Genomic DNA, 19,456 nt, shown 5'->3' with positions numbered 1-19,456 from the left:
AGAATAAGAGTCTCTATTTCGGCTTCGTCTACTTCCAGTATAGCAAGGGATTGGGCAGGGGAGTTCTGAACATTGTATCCTGGGATGGAGGGAAGATTTGTTGTAGGGATTGATGATGCATGATTACGGGTGATGTTTGCCGCCAAATTTTTACCCACATTACTAAAAAAGTGGCACACATCGTTTAAAGAACTTACGGGATTTTCTCGAATTTTTAACAGTTCAAGAGGACTACCTTTTATTTTGCGAGTATTGGTTATATCCTTTATTGTTTTCCATAATGCCTTAGGGTTGTTACTAGCTTTCTCAAGCTCGCTCGTTTCATAGGCTATTTTTAACTTCCTAAGTAAGTTATTGCAAAAGTTCCGATAGCGTGAGTACGTAATTTTAAGAATTAAATTGTCAGGAGACTTTTTCGATTTCATATGCATTTTGTCTCTATTTTTGATACATTTAAGTAGACCAGGAGTAATCCACGGTTTTATGGTTCTTTTTTTCCTTGGAATTTTAACTTGTTTTGTGTGTTTTGATATGACAGATTTTATAATATTTATAAATATGTTCATTGATTCATTTGCGTCATCGGTATGGTAAATTAAAGAGAGGTCTACTTTTTCTAACTCTAACATAATAGCCTGGTGATTTTGGTGAGTGATATAGTAGGATGTTCTCCGCACTGGGTTGGCATTTGTGATGCTAAGTAGAACAGGTTTGTGGTCTGTAACATATGAGTCTAGTAAAAGTGTAGTAGCTGGTAGGTTAGACTTTAGAAGTACATGGTCAATACAGTGTTCAAGCCGAGTAGGAAATAAGTGAGTTGGTAACAGTCCCATAGAGGCATTTAGACTAAGATAGTCAAAACAGCGATCATTTCTATTGTTAGGTATTATGTCAATGTTTAAGTCCCCAACGAGTACTATATTTGGGATGTGGGATAGGTGATCATATACGTTAGTCAAGCTGTTCATGAAATTGTCAAAGTGCTCTTTGGAATTTAGCGACGGAGCGCGGTAGACAGCTACTACTGCAAACGTTTTATCTATTTGACATATGAGGCAATTTCCACCCTTAAAGCTCGGTTCCCACACAGTACTGTGTAGTCCTAGTTTTGTGTAGATGATAACACCGTCATTTTGGTTAGAGTTGGTGCCCGTCGAATGACTCACAAATCCGTCCAGCACTGGTAGGTTACTAACTTTCCTGAGCCAACACTCAGTCAGGACAACAATGTCATGGTTAATTTTTGTCAAATTTAATAGTACTTGTAGTTGGTTAAAGTTTTTGTTTACACTACGTATATTTGTATGTATTATATTTAAATTTTTTTCGGCTAACTCAATATAGTTTAAACAATCCTCTGGACTGCAGATGAAAGAATTTCCTAGGCATATGTGGTCAAGATCATTGTGTATTTCATTTATGGTAGCCATTTAAATTTGTTAACTCAAGCAAGATAGTAGCATCAGAGTATGAATGATTGGTGAAAGTGAAGTTCTTGGAGTCTACATGAATGGTATATCGTATAATCTGTACTAGAATGAAGAGTGTGATGCGCGAGATAGATGTGTGTGATTGAGCTATGTTAAAAATAGTGTGTGTGAATAGGTGTGGGATTTTTTGTGGTGTTTGGTATGTTTGATTGACTAAAACGAGTGGATTTGTGCATTTGTTACAATAAGAAAAAAGAAAAAATATGATCAAATACATACTAAAAACAAAAACAAAAGATAGTCACTTATTTAAATCTACGTAATCTTTAAGACATTTTTCTGAAGATATTAATATTTGCTTATCACCCTCTCGCTTACGTAGGAAGATATTGCCGTTTGAAATCCAGCAAAATTGGAAAGCTCTTTCCTTACCAAACTCACGAGCTTGGTAAAATAGTTTTTTGGTGCTAGACGGGAGCTGCTCTGCAATGTAAACTGGCTGAGATGTACCTGGTAGTCCGATGATGGCGGTGTTAATTTTCTCTTCTTTTCCTTTATTTTTATTAAACAATCGTGCTGCAGATATGAGTGATTGTTTTGCCTGCACCGTTGTAAATTCTGCAATAATGGGGCGTGGAGTGCTCGAGTTTGTGGTGGACTTCCCTGGTAGGCGATATATATCGCGTATCCCTGATTCAGGAATGGGCACGCCTAGGACTTCACTGATCTTGCACACGGTTTTTTTAAGACAAACCACGTTATTTTTAAGTATCTACATTTCTCGCTGAAGTCAACGTGGATCAATGCATCGTGACTTGTCCGTCTTTAACTATCTCGTAGGCTGAGTGGACCCCAAGCGCGACTACTGTGGCCAGAGTCTCAACATTCCCGGGTCGGACCAAAATCGCTTTGTGGGTAAAACTAAATTCCTATGTTTATAATTTCATATATCCGCGATACCTAAAAATTGCATCTAAATTGGTTTAGCACAATACTTTAAAATATTTTGATACCTAATCCGAGACGTATTATAAGGCGCAAATTCCCGCCAAAACTAATTTCGTTAATCGTAAAAAAGAAAAAACAAAACATGATGTACAAAACATGATGTACAAAATATTTTATTATTACATAACTTAAAACTATCACACATCCACAAAAAATTTTAAACTACGCACTCCTCATCCCAGTAATTTTCCTATAAGCACTAAAATGTTCTAAGTACTGATAGATAGTATCTATCGGAGTATAGATCTCGTTCATCCGGCTTAACAGGTGCTGTGGCGGCTGGACTGGCACTGAGGGTCCTAGTAGACCCTGGAGGAACTCTCGAAGTAACCCCCATACGGCATTCGCGGTGACACATGGACGATATTCCACCTGAAAAGGGAAAGGAAATAAAGTAAGGCTCACTGAATGCCTCTGGGGTGCTGGAGTAATGGCGACTTCATATCAACTAGCTTTCTTCTGGGGTACACAAACAGAAGGTACAGTTATTTACAAATAATCAGTACTTATAGTTCGGCCATTCAGAGAATGCGTTCCTGACACGTCGCGATTGAACTGACGACGTAACTTTGCAATGGCGTTGCAGTTACGATAAAAATATTTTTGCTGGTTGTTTACCGTTTTAACAATTGAGGAGCATTAAAACAACATTATTATATCAATAATCAATGAATGTTATAATTCAGTCAGTTCAATCGCGACGTGTCAGGAACGCATTCTCTGAATGGCCGAACTATAATTCGATACTATGCTTAAAGGTACGATACATTTTTCTTTTTACATTTCGGCATATCAACCGCGGTCACGTTTAAGTCTCGATTGTTTGTAAATAGTGAAAGTTTAAAAACCTTTAAAATAAACTCTTTTTTCCTCGTCAAACTTAAACACGGCACGTAACTAACCACCAAAAAAAAAATGCCTATGCTACCATACACACATAAAGACATGCACTCATTAACAAAATTATGCTCTTTGATATTAGTGTAACACAAACACAACAAAATACAAACCTCAACAAGAATTCCTTTAAAACTTTGATTCATTGTGACTGAACCAAGCTTTACGCAGAAATCGCCAAGCTCAAACCTCGGTCCCTTACTCTCAATCTTCGTTTGTTTCTTAGAAGTGTAATTCTGTGACAACTTCATCATCAGCAAGTCGAATAGACCATCAGCTATGACATGGATGTTCTTGGTACCGGTGTCAAGGATTGAGAAGACGGATGCTGGTTGTTCCGAATTATGGAATATGTGCACTGTTTTTGTTGTTCCTGGAATTTTATATAAATTGCACTAATCAAAATATAGAACCATGGGGGAATTTGGCAAAGACATTGCATGCAATGTAAAGTTCCGATTTTATTATGAAAACTATATTTTAAAGCTCACCAGTACTGAAAAATTTTACATGCTAGGTATCACTTTCCATCATATTTTATTAATATATTAGAAGAGGCCTTTGCCTAGCAGCAGACTATTATGGGACCATCTTATTACTAAATCTTACAGTTTCATAAATCAGTTTGCTAATGGATAATGAAGTTACCATCCACAGGCACAAATTAATTCCTGTTCATATGAGTTAAAGGTTACAATGTTTACTAACCCATTTGTGGATGTGACAAGTAGCTCTCACAGTCGACTAGGAACTGCCCCTGCTGTGTTGCTCCGAGAGCCAGTATCCGTTTAGTTAGCAGCTCTATCACATATGTCCCTGTCTTGTTCTCAGGGACTGGGTACTGTTGTAATCTGGAATTATTATAATAGCAATTTAATAATGCTATTATATTCTTAGCATCACCGCCCCTTAGACGACTTACTGACCTAAGATTTTTAGATTAGTAAGATGTTTTATTCATGAGCATTTATGATGATTATTACCAACAGATGTTAGCAACAAAATATTTGAAGTTAGTTGGGAAGTACATGGATGATATGATCTTCTGACTATTATAATAATAGAACTTACACTGTTACACCCATTATATAGCTTGATATATTAAGTTTGTTTGTAATCAAATGTGTTGTAGGTTACAAACTCTTCATTGCACTTCAAACCACTAAGATATAACAAGTAGCCTTTTATGATATCAGCGCAGTGTTACAGCGGCTATTTTTCGTTTCAGAAACTGCAAGATTTTGATTTATTTGGGACAAGTAGAACAACATAAAACAGCACACACAAGCCGATAAACAAATCCTGTGAACAAATCTGAATGACATTTGTTTGACAATGACAGCTTTGCTAGCTTTGAAATTGACACTTCACTTTAAATGACAGAGATGTCGCGTTTTTCCGTTTTCCTTTTGCCAGTACCTATATAATCAACGGGTTCAGTTTGTCTAACTCAAACTCTAAAAGACAATCATGTAGTATCTCCTGGCGTTTTTTCGTTTGCTCTCGCAAGTACATAGGTAATAGTTTCACTAGTTTGGTAAACCAATTCGATGGCAAAGTTATGACGAACAATAGCTGTGAAAAATACACAACAGATAACGAGACGTTTCTCTACACGCTTTTGGGAATGAATTTCCATCTCAGATTTCCAATTATTTGCCATTTACCACAAAACCATAATACCTACATTGATTGGCTACGAATATTTGTTTACGCTTGGGACCAATTAAAACAAGCCTTGTAACTGCTATTCCGTGTTCCACAAGTGTCAAACTCGTTGTAGTAAAATAGTCAATTGAAAACAAAATTTTGACGTCACAATCGAACGCTGGACCAATGGAGTAGCGACAGATAATTTCACGGGCAAATTGACAAGTGCCTAGCCCCATTTATCTAAGTATTTATTTACATCAGAACAGTTTTATTTGGTCATTACGTATTCGGACGACAGGCTTGATAAATAAAAGAACTTTCGTGGTTTTATATTGCGTCAGCGTAAAATTCTAGTGTTTTTGTCAATTGTGGATTTGATTGAGAGCTATTTCCTGCTTTGTTGCGTGTTATAAATCACGGGTTTTAGAAGTGTTATCTAATAGCGGAGTGTAATTGGATGATTGAAGATGATACCAAACAACGTGACTTTGATTGTTAAGGCGCCGAATCAACAGATCGAGGATCAGAATATCGAGTGTGAATCGTCTTGGACTGTTCGGCAGCTGAAGGGGCACCTGTCCGAGGTTTACCCAAGTAAACCTGTGAGTATTCAACAATATTACATCTAAATAAATAACGTAGCCGCTAAAAATATATCTGTGGCATATTTATGGTTTTTGACACCTTATTTGGTTTTATCACACCCACCAGAATACAGACCATTAAAAAGAACCAATTCTCTAGAATTCAAAATGAAATTATAGCTTGATAATGTTATCCCAAATTCTGTAGGTATTAAAAAAAAATAACAAACATTAAAATTCTTGCTGCAAAGTTTTTGTTGTTATTGAATTGTCAAATTGGAGTCAACTACATGTACTTTTGACAATTATTCTATTTGAACACCCGCATGAAGCATTTTCCTCAAATATTTGAACTACTGATAGGTATTTAGTTCAAATTATCTATCAGGACTACAGTTAATAAGTTACAGATGCAAATACATCTAGGTAGTTATATGAAACTACCTGCGTATTGGTACATAGGTACCCACTTAATGCTTAGGTTTGAATTTCTCCGAAATTCAATAACAATAATGGCGTAATGTTATTATAATATAGGACCATGACCATTGTTTTCTATGTTCAATAAAAGTTTTGATAGGTAGGTACCTATGGTTAGAAATATTTTGATTTATACTCTCTTCTCTTAATGGTCTATGGCTGGAATTATTTTCTAATGTGCTAGGTTTATAACTGTCTCCTATAAGCATAAAGTAAATAACCACTAGAGAGCGCACTCGCCAATTTCTTCTAAGAACACGACTCACCACTGCGGGCCGGGGGACGCGGCATTATTCGCGGCTACTATTGGTCAGTTCAAGGTCGAGTTGCACGAGTACGCCCAGCAAGGGATGACTCTCTTTCAATTAAAAAATATCGATAAAATGCATTTCATCGTAGTAATAAATACTCAATAAAAATCGTATAAGAATATTTAATCAAATAAGTCTATTACAAAAAAGAACTCTGTACAAGACAATTATTGATTCTTAAAATGTATTCATTTAGTATGAGTTTTTCGAATTAATGTTTTAAATAAACGTCGGCATTGTTTTATTTTTTTCAAAACAATCGGGAGGGAAGTGCCTCAAGCAAACAACGCTGTATTTTGTTGGGGTCCAATTTTCACTATTGATAGTATATATCCACTTCTCTTTTATTTCTGGAATCTTCAAAAATCTAAAATGAAAATATTTATTTTTTTCGATTACATTAAAAGTAATTTGTGGAGGCACCAGGAACAGCTGCCTCTGTCGTCGCTATGGTCAGTTAATTAACTCATTCGCTATGGTCAGTTAATTAACTCATTAGCCAAAATAAAACATATTTTTTAATTAATGTAAATGTATCGCTATGTAACTAGATGTCCTGGATTTTGTCCCGCACCATTTCATCACGCATGTAGGCATTTTTTTATTTTTTACTAAATAAAATCCTCAGTAATTTAGCGTGTTCGCAGGTCATAGACTTGGTCGCTACTAAAGGATCGTACTGATCGTAGCCTTATAGTACGCGCAAAATCACTAACGTTTGGCGAGCGTCGGGGCACTGTATGCGCAGTCAAGTGGTTTTATAGTCTTTGCCTATAAGTTTATAAAAATGCAATTTGTATTGCTTATGAATGGTACATAATTTAAGCTATTTATTCTAAGAGTTTTAGATAAAAAACTACTGTCCAGGCAACCATGCCTTTGTGGCTGAGTTATAAAAGGTACCTATTTGTGTTATACAATAGGCTCTGTGTTGATAACTAAAATACCAGAGTTGCAGAAATAATCTAAAACTGTTAAAAGTTTAAAGTTTAATATATTTACTTTAATGCCAAAACTAATATAATTTAAATGGGTACACAGATAGTCTAAAGCTTGAGAAAGGACATATATGCTTCTTTTCGAGTAAAAATAGAAGTTTGCTCAGAATGCTTGTGAAATGGGAAAAGGCTAATAGAAACCATCATCATCCCCCAAGCCGGCTTCCAGTCTAACCGAATGCAGCTGAGTACCAGTGCTTAAAAGGCTAATAGAAATAATAGCAACAATTGACAAGATAAGAGTTTCAATTTAATTTCCTAAAAACAAGAGTTTGAAAAGTTGATTGAATAATGAGGTGTTTTAATGCAAGTAGAACAGTTTTAAAGCTGATAAATGCCTGGAACGTTCCAGTTCTACTACAGTCATTACATGTTCAAAATATTTAAGAAAATTGCAATTCTTATGTTTTCAAAATGAATGTGAAACATTTCACTTTATGAAAGTGATAATAAAGCAATTAATGATAAAAATAATTTAAATGATAGATAACACATATTTCAAAATACCAATTAGTCATGTTGGATTTGTTGGTTTATTTGTTATTATTTATAAATGGATCGGGATTGACTCCCTTGAAATATCTAAATAATCGATTTTAAAACATCCTATCCTATTGGGTGTTTGTTCCTAGGTCTTCTACTGAATAGGCATGATGACAAATTTTTAAATTCCTTTGTATGATGTAGGTATACGTCTATTTTATACGGAAAATCATTAATTTTAAAAAAATGCGAAGTTTTTTTGTCAAATAATTGCATTTTTCTCTGTCCACTTTGAATCCGGCGCGAAAACGCTTGTCAGTGTCATGCCGTCACTTGTGACGTCACGCCTTGGGTTGACAAGATGCAAGTAAACAACGCTCGTTCAATAATTAAGTTTTTTTGTATTATTAAATATGAATTCGAAAGTGTATAAGTGGTGTGGGGTCCCCCAGTGTAAGAACACATCCATAACAACTCATTTTAAGTTATTTGTGTACGTTTCTCTGGTTTCTCACATTAAAAAATACGAAAAAAGTGGCTTAAACTTGCAAGGCGAGATTCAAAACCAATATTGCCCAGTATTTTTTACCCACACCATTATTTTTGTGAAGATCACTTTGATGTAAGTTTTTACATAGTTTTCTAGATTCTAGTATAATATAGGTTTTGTACGAGGTCTAAATGGTAAAAAACCGGCCAAGTGCGACTCGGACTTACCCACGAAGGGTTCCGTACCATTAAAAAAAATCACGTTTGTTGTATGGGAGCCACCCAAATTATTTATTTTATTCAAATTTTCAGTATTTGTTGTTATAACGGGAACAGAAATATATCAGTATTCCGGCATTCCGGCTGACAGTATTCCGGCTTTTATATTGAAACATTTCAAAGAACATTTTTCTGCTCCTTTATGTCACATCTTTAATTTGTGTCTAAATACGGGTATATATCCACATCACTGGAAAATTTCACGTGTCACGCCCATACCTAAAACTAGTAATAAATCAGCCGTCGAAGGTTATCGACCTATAGCTATATTATCATCTCCTGCAAAGACATTTGAAAATGTTCTTCACAAGTTAATATACTCGCAAGTTGAAAAACATTTACGTAATAATCAACACGGTTTTAGATGCAAGAGGTCTGTCAATACCAACCTCCAGACAATTACTGAGTACATATCAAAACATCTTGACAGAAAACGCCAGGTAGACGTGCTTTATTTTGACTTTCGTAAAGCCTTCGATAGAGTCAATAATGACATCTTGCTTTTAAAACTTAGTGCCATTGGGTTCTGTCCTAATCTAATCCGACTTCTAGCCGACTATATCCGGGACCGTCAGCAATTTGTAAGGCTTGGTGTCTACGATTCCCACCCCTACCATACGCGTTCCGGTGTAAGTCAAGGATCAATACTTGGGCCTCTTCTTTTCCTACTCATGGTCAATGACTTACCATCTGTCCCAAAATTCGCAGAAAGTCTCCTTTACGCGGGCGATCTTAAGCTTTACGGTGCGGTGGACTCTCTTTCGGATTGTGAAGCCATGCAAAGCGATATAAATGCCATACACGAGTGGGCAGTCCAGAATAAAATGGAATTCAATTTGTCTAAATGCTGTGTAGTGACTTTTGGTCGAATGCGACATCCAATTTATTTTGACTATACAATAAATGGTACTAAGATAATAAGATCGAATAACATGAAAGACTTGGGTGTCACATTTGACCAGAAGCTAACTTTCCATGACCATATTTCAACGGTTGCCAAGGAATCCTTTAAAAGGTTAGGGTTTGTACTCCACATTGCCCGTGAATTTAATAATAAAAACGTCATAAAGCTTCTGTACAGTGCACTAGTACGAACTAAATTAGAAGCCAGTTCTTCTGTATGGAATCCGCATGAAGCCAAGTATGTACTTCTTTTAGAAAAAGTGCAAAAAGCATTTTTGCGGTTTCTCTACAGGAAAACATTCGGATACTATCCTTACCTTTACCCTACCAAGTTCCTTTTGGGATGTTTGGGGTATAACATGTTGGCGGTAAGACGGGAGTGTGACCAGATAGGAACTATGCTCAAAATTTGTAAAGGTTTGACAGATGCACCTGATATCCTTAATGAGCTGATTCGACTATACACGCCGAATAATTATCTCCGCAGCAGAAGGCATCGTCTGTTAGACGTGCCTCCGTGTCGAACCGCAGCCCGCGCTACGGCTCCCATACCGCGCGTGTTGAATACGATCAACAAATTCGTTGAAGCCAACCCGGACTGCGATATATTTGAAGATAAATTTGTCCATATAATGAGAGTATGCCTAAAGTTTTGTGAAAACAATTTCTAATTTTATTATTCGTTACTAACGTGTTTTTTTTTACTTTATTTTCATTTTATTTTATTTTTTAATATTATTTTATACTTTAGTTAACTGTATTTTTTAGTTCTTTTTTTTTTTCATTTTAAATTTAAGTTTACGATTTATGTAATTGGCTGCTAAACCCGTGTAAGTCGAATAAATAAAATAAATAAAAAAAATAAATAAAATCATCTGTGAAAAATCTAACATGGACGGACGGACGGACGGACGGATGGACGGACGGACAGAGGAGCGAAAACAATAGGGTCCCGTTTTACCTTTTGGGTACGGAACCCTAAAAAGGTGCACAACTGTCTGTTACTTTTAGTTTACACATAGACATAATACATCTTTTTTGCATCCTAAAGATATCTTTATTTGATGCCAAAAACTCTCCTAGCATATATCGATTCTAGGCAAATTAGCGTTGTTTGCCTAATCAATCCTTGCTTCATGATTCGTGTTATTTTATATTCGATTTTAATAACATTTACATTCAAATAGTACTCGTTATAAACAATTAATTAATGAAAACACAGAGATTCGCAGAGGAAGTTTACAATACGAAATGTGACGTTTGTGCGAGTTTTTAATGCGTCGACCAAAAGGTGACGTCACGCGCTCTGATTGGTGTTCAAGATATCATGGCGGATTGCCTTATTTCGTAGTTTTATTTTATAAAAATAAATATTAATCACATTATTAAAAAAGAAAACAATGCGCGTTTTATATTCCAAGCTTCAACTTTAATTTAATAAGTATAATATTTTAATGAGTTTTAATTACTGTCATCATGCTTATACATATATTTATTTTGCTGGCAGACTGATTTTAACTAAGTAGGTACTAAAAGGTCTCATGCTATGTAGTGTGTATGTTTGCATACTATTTGATGAAAAGACAAGTGTTTAATCAACACCACATTCTTCATAAAATAGTTCACCAATTCAGAATGTTACGTGTTTACCTGGAAACCAATAACATGCAATTAAAGCGAGCGATAGGGTTTAATTAACAGGTCCCAATCAAGAGTGTATATAACAAAGTAATAAATGTCGCGTTTACGACAAAAATAAGTGCTGATGGTTTCACAACACATGCTTGGACATGTGTGCTGAAAACTCTTCTTAGGGAGCTTTACATAATGGATGAAATTCAACCAATTTTCTCTTTCTCCGTATCAATCACCGTTTGGGGTCTGCTTCCCTGCACAATATGTTTGACCCTTGAATTTCTCTGTCTCCCGTTATACTAACATTCAATTAATCCTATGGGACAATGTTGAAGATAAAAAAAATAATGGGCCTTAGCAAATAAATAGAGATCCTGAGATATGATTCATGCCTTCTCAGCCTAAAACTAGGTCACTCTTAGCACCATAAAATATTAGACTCTCTGTGATAAACAGTGAGTGGAGGTGACATAGTGACCACTCTACTGTTCAAATGTTTACATTGAAGAATTGTACAATTAGGAATCTGTTATTAAGCATATACTTAATAAAATGGCGCAATTTGAAAAAAAAAAAACCTTCTATAATTAAATTCGAGTTTTCTGCTTCCTAAAACAGTAAAACAAGCTCACCACTGATTTAAGAAAGCGTGTAATTATTTTCAAAACCGTATGCTGTTGCAATAACATACAATCTTGTGTAAAGGTAATAAAAACAGCAAAATTGCTTAGGTATCGCACTTTTTACCTAAACTGAAACTTTCTCTTTCTGCGGAATTCGAGAAAACAGCTGTTTCTGGGGGCTTTACCAGAATCTTGGTAATCCTTCGTGTATATGAATATCCTTTCTTGGGTTTCTATCTAGCAGCATGCCAATACCATTTTTTGCCTACCGAAAAGACGTCAATTATCCGTTCTTAACTAACAAAAAAAAATTGCTGTTTGCCCATAATAATGTCATGTGAATAGAACGTGATACTCCCCGGAATTCATTGGCTTATCAGTCAATTTATTCGGTTTCAATTCGTGATCTGTAATTCCTTTCTGGGTCACTGCAGTTGGGTTTAAAAATATCTGTCTCGAAAATATATTTTCAGCCAGAACGAATGCTTTATATTGCCATTGCAAAGTTTAAAAGATATGCTTGAAACTCTTTCTTAAGGTTCCGTATCCAAAGGGTAAAACGTTTTTTGTTTTTTTTTTAACTATTGTTTTCGCTCCTCTGTCCGTCCGTCCGTCCGTCTGTCACCAGGCTGTATCTCATGAACCGTGATAGAGAGTTGAAATTTTCACAGATGCTATATTTCTGGATCCCATGGGCGCCCATACAACAAACGTGTTTTTTTTGCTCATTTTTGCTCGATATCCATAAAAATATATAGAATATTAGTTTGGATGGTACGGAACCCTACGTGCGCGAGTCCGACTCGCACTTGGCCGGTTTTTCAGAATTTAATAATCGCTGAAACCTTTGTTTATATCGATGATCTATATGACCTAACTTAGCAGGTTTCTTAAACATCGTAAAACCTAAAAGACCACAGATTTGTTTGGCGAACTGATTATATTTACAATACGTCATCAGCTGTAGATAGGCCGATTATCTTTAACCTTGAAACTGGAATTAGGAAACCCGCGGAAAGTGCGACAAAAACGCAACAATTTTAATATCATGACTTCAGTTTTATGGTTCCAACCAACTCATGTTAAATGAAACATATAGTTTAAATAAACAATAAATACAGTGTGTAACGAATGGCATTTTTTGTTGATAAGAATAAAAGATAACATTGTGAAGTCTCGTTAGTTGTTTATGCAATCATGTTGCCAAGATTTTCAAGTTAGTCACAGTTTTCAAAAAATAATTCGCTTGATTGCTACGGCATATAATAAAAATTTTGTGCTTTTTGTTACAGGGCACAGATGAACAGAAAATAATTTACTCCGGTCAGCTTTTAGACGACAACACGATATTAAAAGATGTTTTAAGAACATATGAGAGCCAGATAGCTCATACAATGCATCTAGTATGCACTCCGACCCGAAGAATAGAGGCGGTGAGTCCCGAACCGAACACTGACGGACTCCGCCGAAGGGTCCCAACCGAAGCCACGAACCAGACGGAAAGAGTGACCACCACCGAACCTCCCAGACCAGAGACGAGGCAAAACGACCAGAACCATAATGTAGAGATGCAGAATTATTTGACCTCCTTCGTGAATAACTACGGCAGGGTCCCCCCGTATCCTAATTACAATTTCGGGGAGGGGTACCTGCCGGTGCCTAACGACCCGGCGCAGTTGGCCAATCACATGATGATGATGCAGCAAGCATATTTGCAGTATATGCAGCAGTATGCTAACATGTAAGTTATTCAATCTTTTTAAAACTAACTTGAATAAAATTGCATCGAACTGCTTAGAATTCATACCGTAGTTATATAAATAATATTTAATTCATCTTCTGATATATGAGTAAAAGTAATTTCTCTGCGAAAATGCAAACCAATATTGATTTTTGAAATTGAAAAACTGAAGCATAAAAGTCTTTCAAGCGTAACAGTTGGGCAAACAGACTTGCCTATAAAACATGATGATGTCATATCGCAACTGACAACTGACAAAACAGTCAACGAAGTAATATTTATATCTTCTCATGTTTGAAGAAGTATAGTATACAAGTCGAAAATGTCCTGTATGAATGTTTACATCTTCCTCCTGCCCTGTTCCTGTATGAATGTTTACTATGTCCCATTAAAAATAACTGTATAGCGATTCCCTTTATCAAGGAGCTATCAGGTCTTTTAGACCTACACTTTTCAATTTTAATGCCTGTAGGTATTAGTAGCCAATTGAAAGCAATATCTTCCTACGTTCCGTTCAAATCTTTTCGTGTAATGTTGCAAGTAGATTTACTGCGCTATTTTTTGTCGTGGCTGCGCTAGGCCTTGATTACTTCGAATACGGTCATTATACCATGAAATCTATTATTATTTCCTGTTTTCCTATATTAGGACTAGTTGTGATTTGAGGTGTACTCATCGTTGAACCACGTTGTTTTCTTGTAGATTTAGACTTTTTGTTTATTTTTGTTTATCTAGGGATATTAGAGCGATTGCTATTAACCATCTTCAAGGACTTTACTATAATACTTTCTGGTAGTTCCAGATCTTAGAAAAACATACAAAAAGTAACAAAAAGTATTTTGTTTATCAGGTGGTTTTAGCAAGCCTATAAAAAAATTAATTGATGCTTATCTCCCTTGACATAAAAATACACTCGCGTAGAAAATACCTAAATAGCGAGCTACATTTCACGTCTATTACATTTTCACTTATAGCCATACAGAATGGTCCATCGAAGGGTGACGTAAAATCGCAAATAACTCTTAAATTACAAAAAAATCACGTTACATACATGATGTAGTGTGTTCTTGTGCCGCTAAGCACGAGGAATCTAAATTTCGCAACCAATTTTATTTGGTTCCCTCTTTGGCTGCTCCTTGTAAAACATTGGTTAGACTGGAAGCCGACCCCAACATGGTTGGGATAAAGGCTCGGAGGATAGATATTTTATTTGGTTCCCAAAACAAATTAGAGTCTTAGGAAGATGGTATATAATAAAATAGCTGCTATTCATCAGTATTCGATTAAACTGTGGGCCACAAAAAAGTTGGTAAAATGCTGGCCACATGTTAAACTGTCAGATCCCAACCTATCCTATCCGACCCGTGTTCTTAATGAGTCGTCACAAAACAATAAGTAATTAAGATAATTTAGCCGCGAATAGTAAACACGTGTCATTAGCACTTGGCATGATGCCTACTATGTGTGTTGGAGAAGTACTTACACATTTGCTAAAAGATTGCGTGGGATATCCATTAGGTATCTACTTCCTCTAGGGACATCAAATGGCCCAAATGATCTGTGGACACGTTCGGGTTTCAGGTTGTAATTTATTTTAAAAGGATGCATCAAAATCAACACACTGTTTTCATTTGGAGAAGTCTGTAAAATTCATACTTCAAAGACATAATTATAGCACTCGCCCTCGACTCCCAGACTTGCAATATTCCGAGGATTCTTATACTTCTACTTGCTGGGTTTCCGATATATTGAGGTACATCCTCATCCAGATTTTTGAAGAAAGCAAACTTATTATTTAACCTACACTTAGATTAGATACATAAAATATGGAAAAGCTACCTACCTTATATAAAGATCCTTCTCTTTCCAAAAATTAACTCTCGCCTCCAAAAATTCCAGGTGGCAAGCAGCAGGCGCAGCCCCCGCAGCCCCCACACCGGCCGAGACCCCAGCCCCAGCCGCCGAAGCCCCGGCCCCAGTCGAGGAGCCCGAAGAGGCGCTCGCAGCCCGAGACTGGCTGGACCACTTGTATGCCGCGTCACGGCTTGCCATACTCTTCTCATTGGTGTATCTGTATGGAAGCCCAGCGAGGCTGCTGTTGGTCATGCTCTTGGCTGCCGCTGGTTATCTGTAAGTATTCTTATAATAGTTAATAATAATACGCTATCAGCCCGCGACAGTGTCGTGGTGGCCTTGAGGGTAAAGAACTAACCTCTCAAGTATGAGTATGTGGGTCCGATTCCAGGTCAGGCAAGTACCAATGCAGCTTTTCTAAGTTTGTATGTACTTTCTAAGTAAATCTAGGACCCCAATGACTGTGTTACGGATGGCACGTTAAACTGTAGGTTCTGGCTGTCATTTAACATACTTTGCAGTTAATTAAATGTTATTTTCTTAGTTCTTGTCCTTATTTATTTGAAACCAAAATGATTCTGATTTACTTACTTCATTTTAAATTCGTAGCAGAGCGATAGATTTTCGCGTGTTGCAACGTTCCCTTCTCATTCGCTTCGAATAAGCACGGTCATTGATCACAACTTGCTCAAGACGTTTTAGATTTCAGTCATATTGTAAGTTCGAAATTGTCTTGTGATATCGTCTTTTGTAGCAGTGTTATATAGACAAGCAAATTATAAACTTTTGTTCTTCTGAAAGCATTTCGTTTTTGAAGAACTTTGAAAACTGTAATTATATACCTTATTTTAAATAATTTAACTTTTCTATTCCAGCCACCAAGTGGGTTTCTTCCGTGACTTACACGTCAACCCAGCCGACAACCAGCGACGCAACGAGCAACCAAACCAACCGAATCAACCAAACCAACCGGAGCAACCGAATCAACCGAACCCAGACGAGTCTGTACCACAACAGACCAACAACGAGAACCAACAGTCTCTCCTAGCAGTTACCTGGATGATATTCACATCATTCTTTGCATCCCTAATCCCGGACACGAATTAAAACTAATTCTAGATGAGGTTTAAACGGAGTTATTCGGTCTTTAAGACGTAAAAATAATTTGTATAGAAGCTAAAATTTGCGGGCGGTTACGGTTTTTTTGGGAGTTTCAACGATTCCGTGATAGGGTAGGTCTAAGGAGTTTCGTATTGTGGATTGGACTAGAAAGTTTGTGTGATCTTGGATACCTGAATGATAGTTGAAGTTTGATAAGAAGTTACTTGGGTGAAGAAAATAAACGTCAGCGATTGGATGAACAACTATTGCGTGGTAATCCTTGCTTCTCATTGGTGGATTGCTGCAAAGATCTTGCTAAATATCATTGATTCATGGGCTCATGAACGAAATACGATTTTAAGGTTGAATAGAATATTGGAAAACAAAAACCTTTGCATGAGTTCAGTGGCGTCATCTTCACTAAATTACTAAGCGACGTAAAACCAATTAAAAACAAAGCAGAAATGAGCTTTTTTTTTCAATTATAGATAAAGCGAAAATACTAATGGGGCTTTCACTATAGCTTAGTTTAGATACACGGGCGAGAGATTTCCAATAAACATAATATACTAAAACATGTCAGAATGTTGATAAACAAAACTTTAATTATAGGATAGTTCTAATAAATTAAATTAAAAATCCAGTGTGAAATAAAGCATTTTAGTTAGCATAGCGGGTTAAGCAAGAAATAGCGATATAAAACTTATAATTTCGGCTAAAATATAGTGACGCTTGAATATTGCGAAGTGTACTTGACACATAGATCGCAAAAATAGCCTTTATTTTAAAAAGAAATTTGCGATGTAATATTGAAGAAGCTTGTCGAAAACTTCGCTTTATTTTAGAGTCCTCTACAATACTTAGCTAGCTTGAGTAAAACTCGATGCGAAAGAAGATTCGTAGATTTTTTATGTCGATGTTTTCTCTACACATAAAGTATCGATAACTATTGCTGTGATTACACTATTTCATACGAGTCTGTACCAACTACAAAAGATTATAATGAAAATATCAATAACATTTTGGTGAAATAACTGTAAATCCATACAAGTAACTCGAAAATTCGACATTATCAAAATTTATAGTTTTATGGCTAGATTCACTACCTCGGGATAAGTATCGATAAAGCCTACTTGCCTAGTAAATGAAGTTGAAGTTATATATTTATCCAGATGTGGTGAAAGATGCCTCTAAACTTTAGATATCACTTGAAGTAATTGCTCTTAATCAGTGGTGGAATTACAAAAAAAAAACATATTAACTTCGTTCATAAACATTTTTAAGAGTACCAGATATTGGTACCCCGTGTAACTGGGTTGAGGAGGTCAGATAGGCAGTCGCTCCTTGTAAAACACTGGTACTCAGCTGCATCCAGGTAGACTGGAAGCCGACCCCAACATAGTTGGGAAAAGGCTCGGAATATGATGAGATATATTAATTTGAACTATATAGGGTCTAGAGGTGGGTGGGAGATAAAATAAATAAGATAGAAATGGTTCTATACGTGTATTTCTTCAGGATATTTTTTGTTTGTAAAACCACCACTGATGTAAAATAACCAAAACCAGTAAAGATCGCTTTTGTGAATAACGTGTATTTAATAATGAAGTAACCATATTTTATAATATTATTAGTGAGATAATTTAAATTTTTAGTTTATAGCATGTTTGGTGTAAGATTGTTGTGGATTGCTGTACACATTTTATATAAAACAAACTACCACATCTGTTGAGAACTTCCTCCTTTTTTGGAAGTTGGTCAAAACTATTGCACTAAAGCAAATTGAATATTTGAAGTCGGTAAAAATACCTGTAAAGCCTTTTGGGCTTAATGTTACAATGAAAATAATTTATAATGGGTACTGAAAATGTGTACAGTAATTCCAAAGAATAATAGTTGTGCATAGTTCTAAACAAATTTCGGTGTACTGATGTGAAACCAAATATTATTTTGTATATACTCTTGGTAATTATAGTGTAACATAGACGTATATTATTCAAAGCTCTATCACGTTTACGCTTTTTGGCGAAAATTCAAAGTTTCAGATAAATATAAGCAATTGTTCCCATTTCAATAGAACTTTGAGGAATCAAACTATGTAATTCTGGTAGCGATTGCTAAGATGATTAAGTAAACTTTGTAAGCGTGAAAATTGTATTAAAAATGTACAAAATTATCATTACATTAGCTTTTTATTTTTTCCTACTGAAACAACCTAAATTAGATTTTTACTTTCTATTTACGTCTATATCAAAGAGACCAGAAACATGAAATTTAGAATAGGCATGATGACAGTAATCAAAAATCATTAAAATAATATATTTATTAAATTAAACTTGAAGCTTGGAATATAAAACGCGCATTGTTTTCTTTATTAATAATGTGATTAATATGTATTTTTATAAAATAAAATTACGAAATAAGGCAATCCGCCATGATATCTTGAACACCAATCAGAGCTCGTGACGTCATCTCTCAAAACAACTCGCGCGAAAGCGCGCGAACGGCACATTTCGTTATTGTGAACTTCCACTGCGATCTTTGTTTTTAATTAATTAATTGTTTATAACACGAGTTATGGAGCCCGGATTTATCAAGGCAAACAGCGCTAATTTGCCTAGAATTGATATCATAATGCTGGGAAAGTTTTTGGCATCAAATAAAGATTTTTGTTCAGCTGAATTTAGAAATGTTAAAACTTCCATGTAAGTATACTAGTTTAATTAAAAAACAATGAGAGATGAAACCTAACCTCGAAATAGTTATTTACATTATAAACTATGCTAGAATCTAGAGAACTATGTAATAACTTACATCAAAGTGATCTTCACAAAAATAAAGTTGTACCCTGGGCAATATTGCTTTTGAATCTCGCCTTGCAAGTTTAAGCCACTTGTTTCGTATTTTTTTATTGTGAGGAACGTACACAAATAACTTATCAGGAGTTGTTTTGGATGTGTTCTTACACTGGGGGACCCCACAACACC

General features: G+C 35.7%; 2 protein-coding genes across 2 annotated transcripts; one reads left to right on the top strand and one right to left on the bottom strand.

The window, feature by feature from the left end:
- Window positions 1-2,521: 2,521 nt before the first annotated feature.
- LOC124642497 (mediator of RNA polymerase II transcription subunit 20) lies at window positions 2,522-4,668 on the bottom strand. Its single transcript, XM_047180962.1, has 4 exons — window positions 4,407-4,668; window positions 4,044-4,186; window positions 3,449-3,708; window positions 2,522-2,810 (listed from the first exon to the last, which is right to left on the bottom strand). The coding sequence occupies exons 1-4, from the start codon at window positions 4,418-4,420 to the stop codon at window positions 2,601-2,603; spliced, it is 627 nt and encodes a 208-aa protein (XP_047036918.1). The 5' UTR covers window positions 4,421-4,668; the 3' UTR covers window positions 2,522-2,600.
- A 412-nt stretch (window positions 4,669-5,080) lies between these two features.
- LOC124642496 (homocysteine-responsive endoplasmic reticulum-resident ubiquitin-like domain member 2 protein) lies at window positions 5,081-18,651 on the top strand. Its single transcript, XM_047180960.1, has 4 exons — window positions 5,081-5,590; window positions 13,066-13,514; window positions 15,414-15,644; window positions 16,244-18,651. The coding sequence occupies exons 1-4, from the start codon at window positions 5,456-5,458 to the stop codon at window positions 16,473-16,475; spliced, it is 1,047 nt and encodes a 348-aa protein (XP_047036916.1). The 5' UTR covers window positions 5,081-5,455; the 3' UTR covers window positions 16,476-18,651.
- The last annotated feature ends 805 nt before the right edge of the window (window positions 18,652-19,456 follow it).

Source organism: Helicoverpa zea, chromosome 24, assembly GCF_022581195.2.
Source record: "Helicoverpa zea isolate HzStark_Cry1AcR chromosome 24, ilHelZeax1.1, whole genome shotgun sequence".
Lineage (NCBI taxonomy): Eukaryota > Metazoa > Arthropoda > Insecta > Lepidoptera > Noctuidae > Helicoverpa > Helicoverpa zea.
This window is presented reverse-complemented; position numbering and strand designations above follow the sequence as displayed.

Bases quoted from the DNA above. Each gene is read 5' to 3' on its own strand.
- LOC124642496 (XM_047180960.1), top strand. From the start codon at position 5,456: ATGATACCAAACAACGTGACTTTGATTGTTAAGGCGCCGAATCAACAG. The intron at 13,515-15,413 runs GTAAGTTATTCA...CAAAAATTCCAG, and splicing joins ATGCAGCAGTATGCTAACAT to GTGGCAAGCAGCAGGCGCAG. The intron at 15,645-16,243 runs GTAAGTATTCTT...TTTCTATTCCAG, and splicing joins TTGGCTGCCGCTGGTTATCT to CCACCAAGTGGGTTTCTTCC.
- LOC124642497 (XM_047180962.1), bottom strand. The intron at 3,709-4,043 runs GTTAGTAAACAT...ATAAAATTCCAG, and splicing joins CTTGTCACATCCACAAATGG to GAACAACAAAAACAGTGCAC. The intron at 2,811-3,448 runs GTTTGTATTTTG...TTCCCTTTTCAG, and splicing joins TTAAAGGAATTCTTGTTGAG to GTGGAATATCGTCCATGTGT.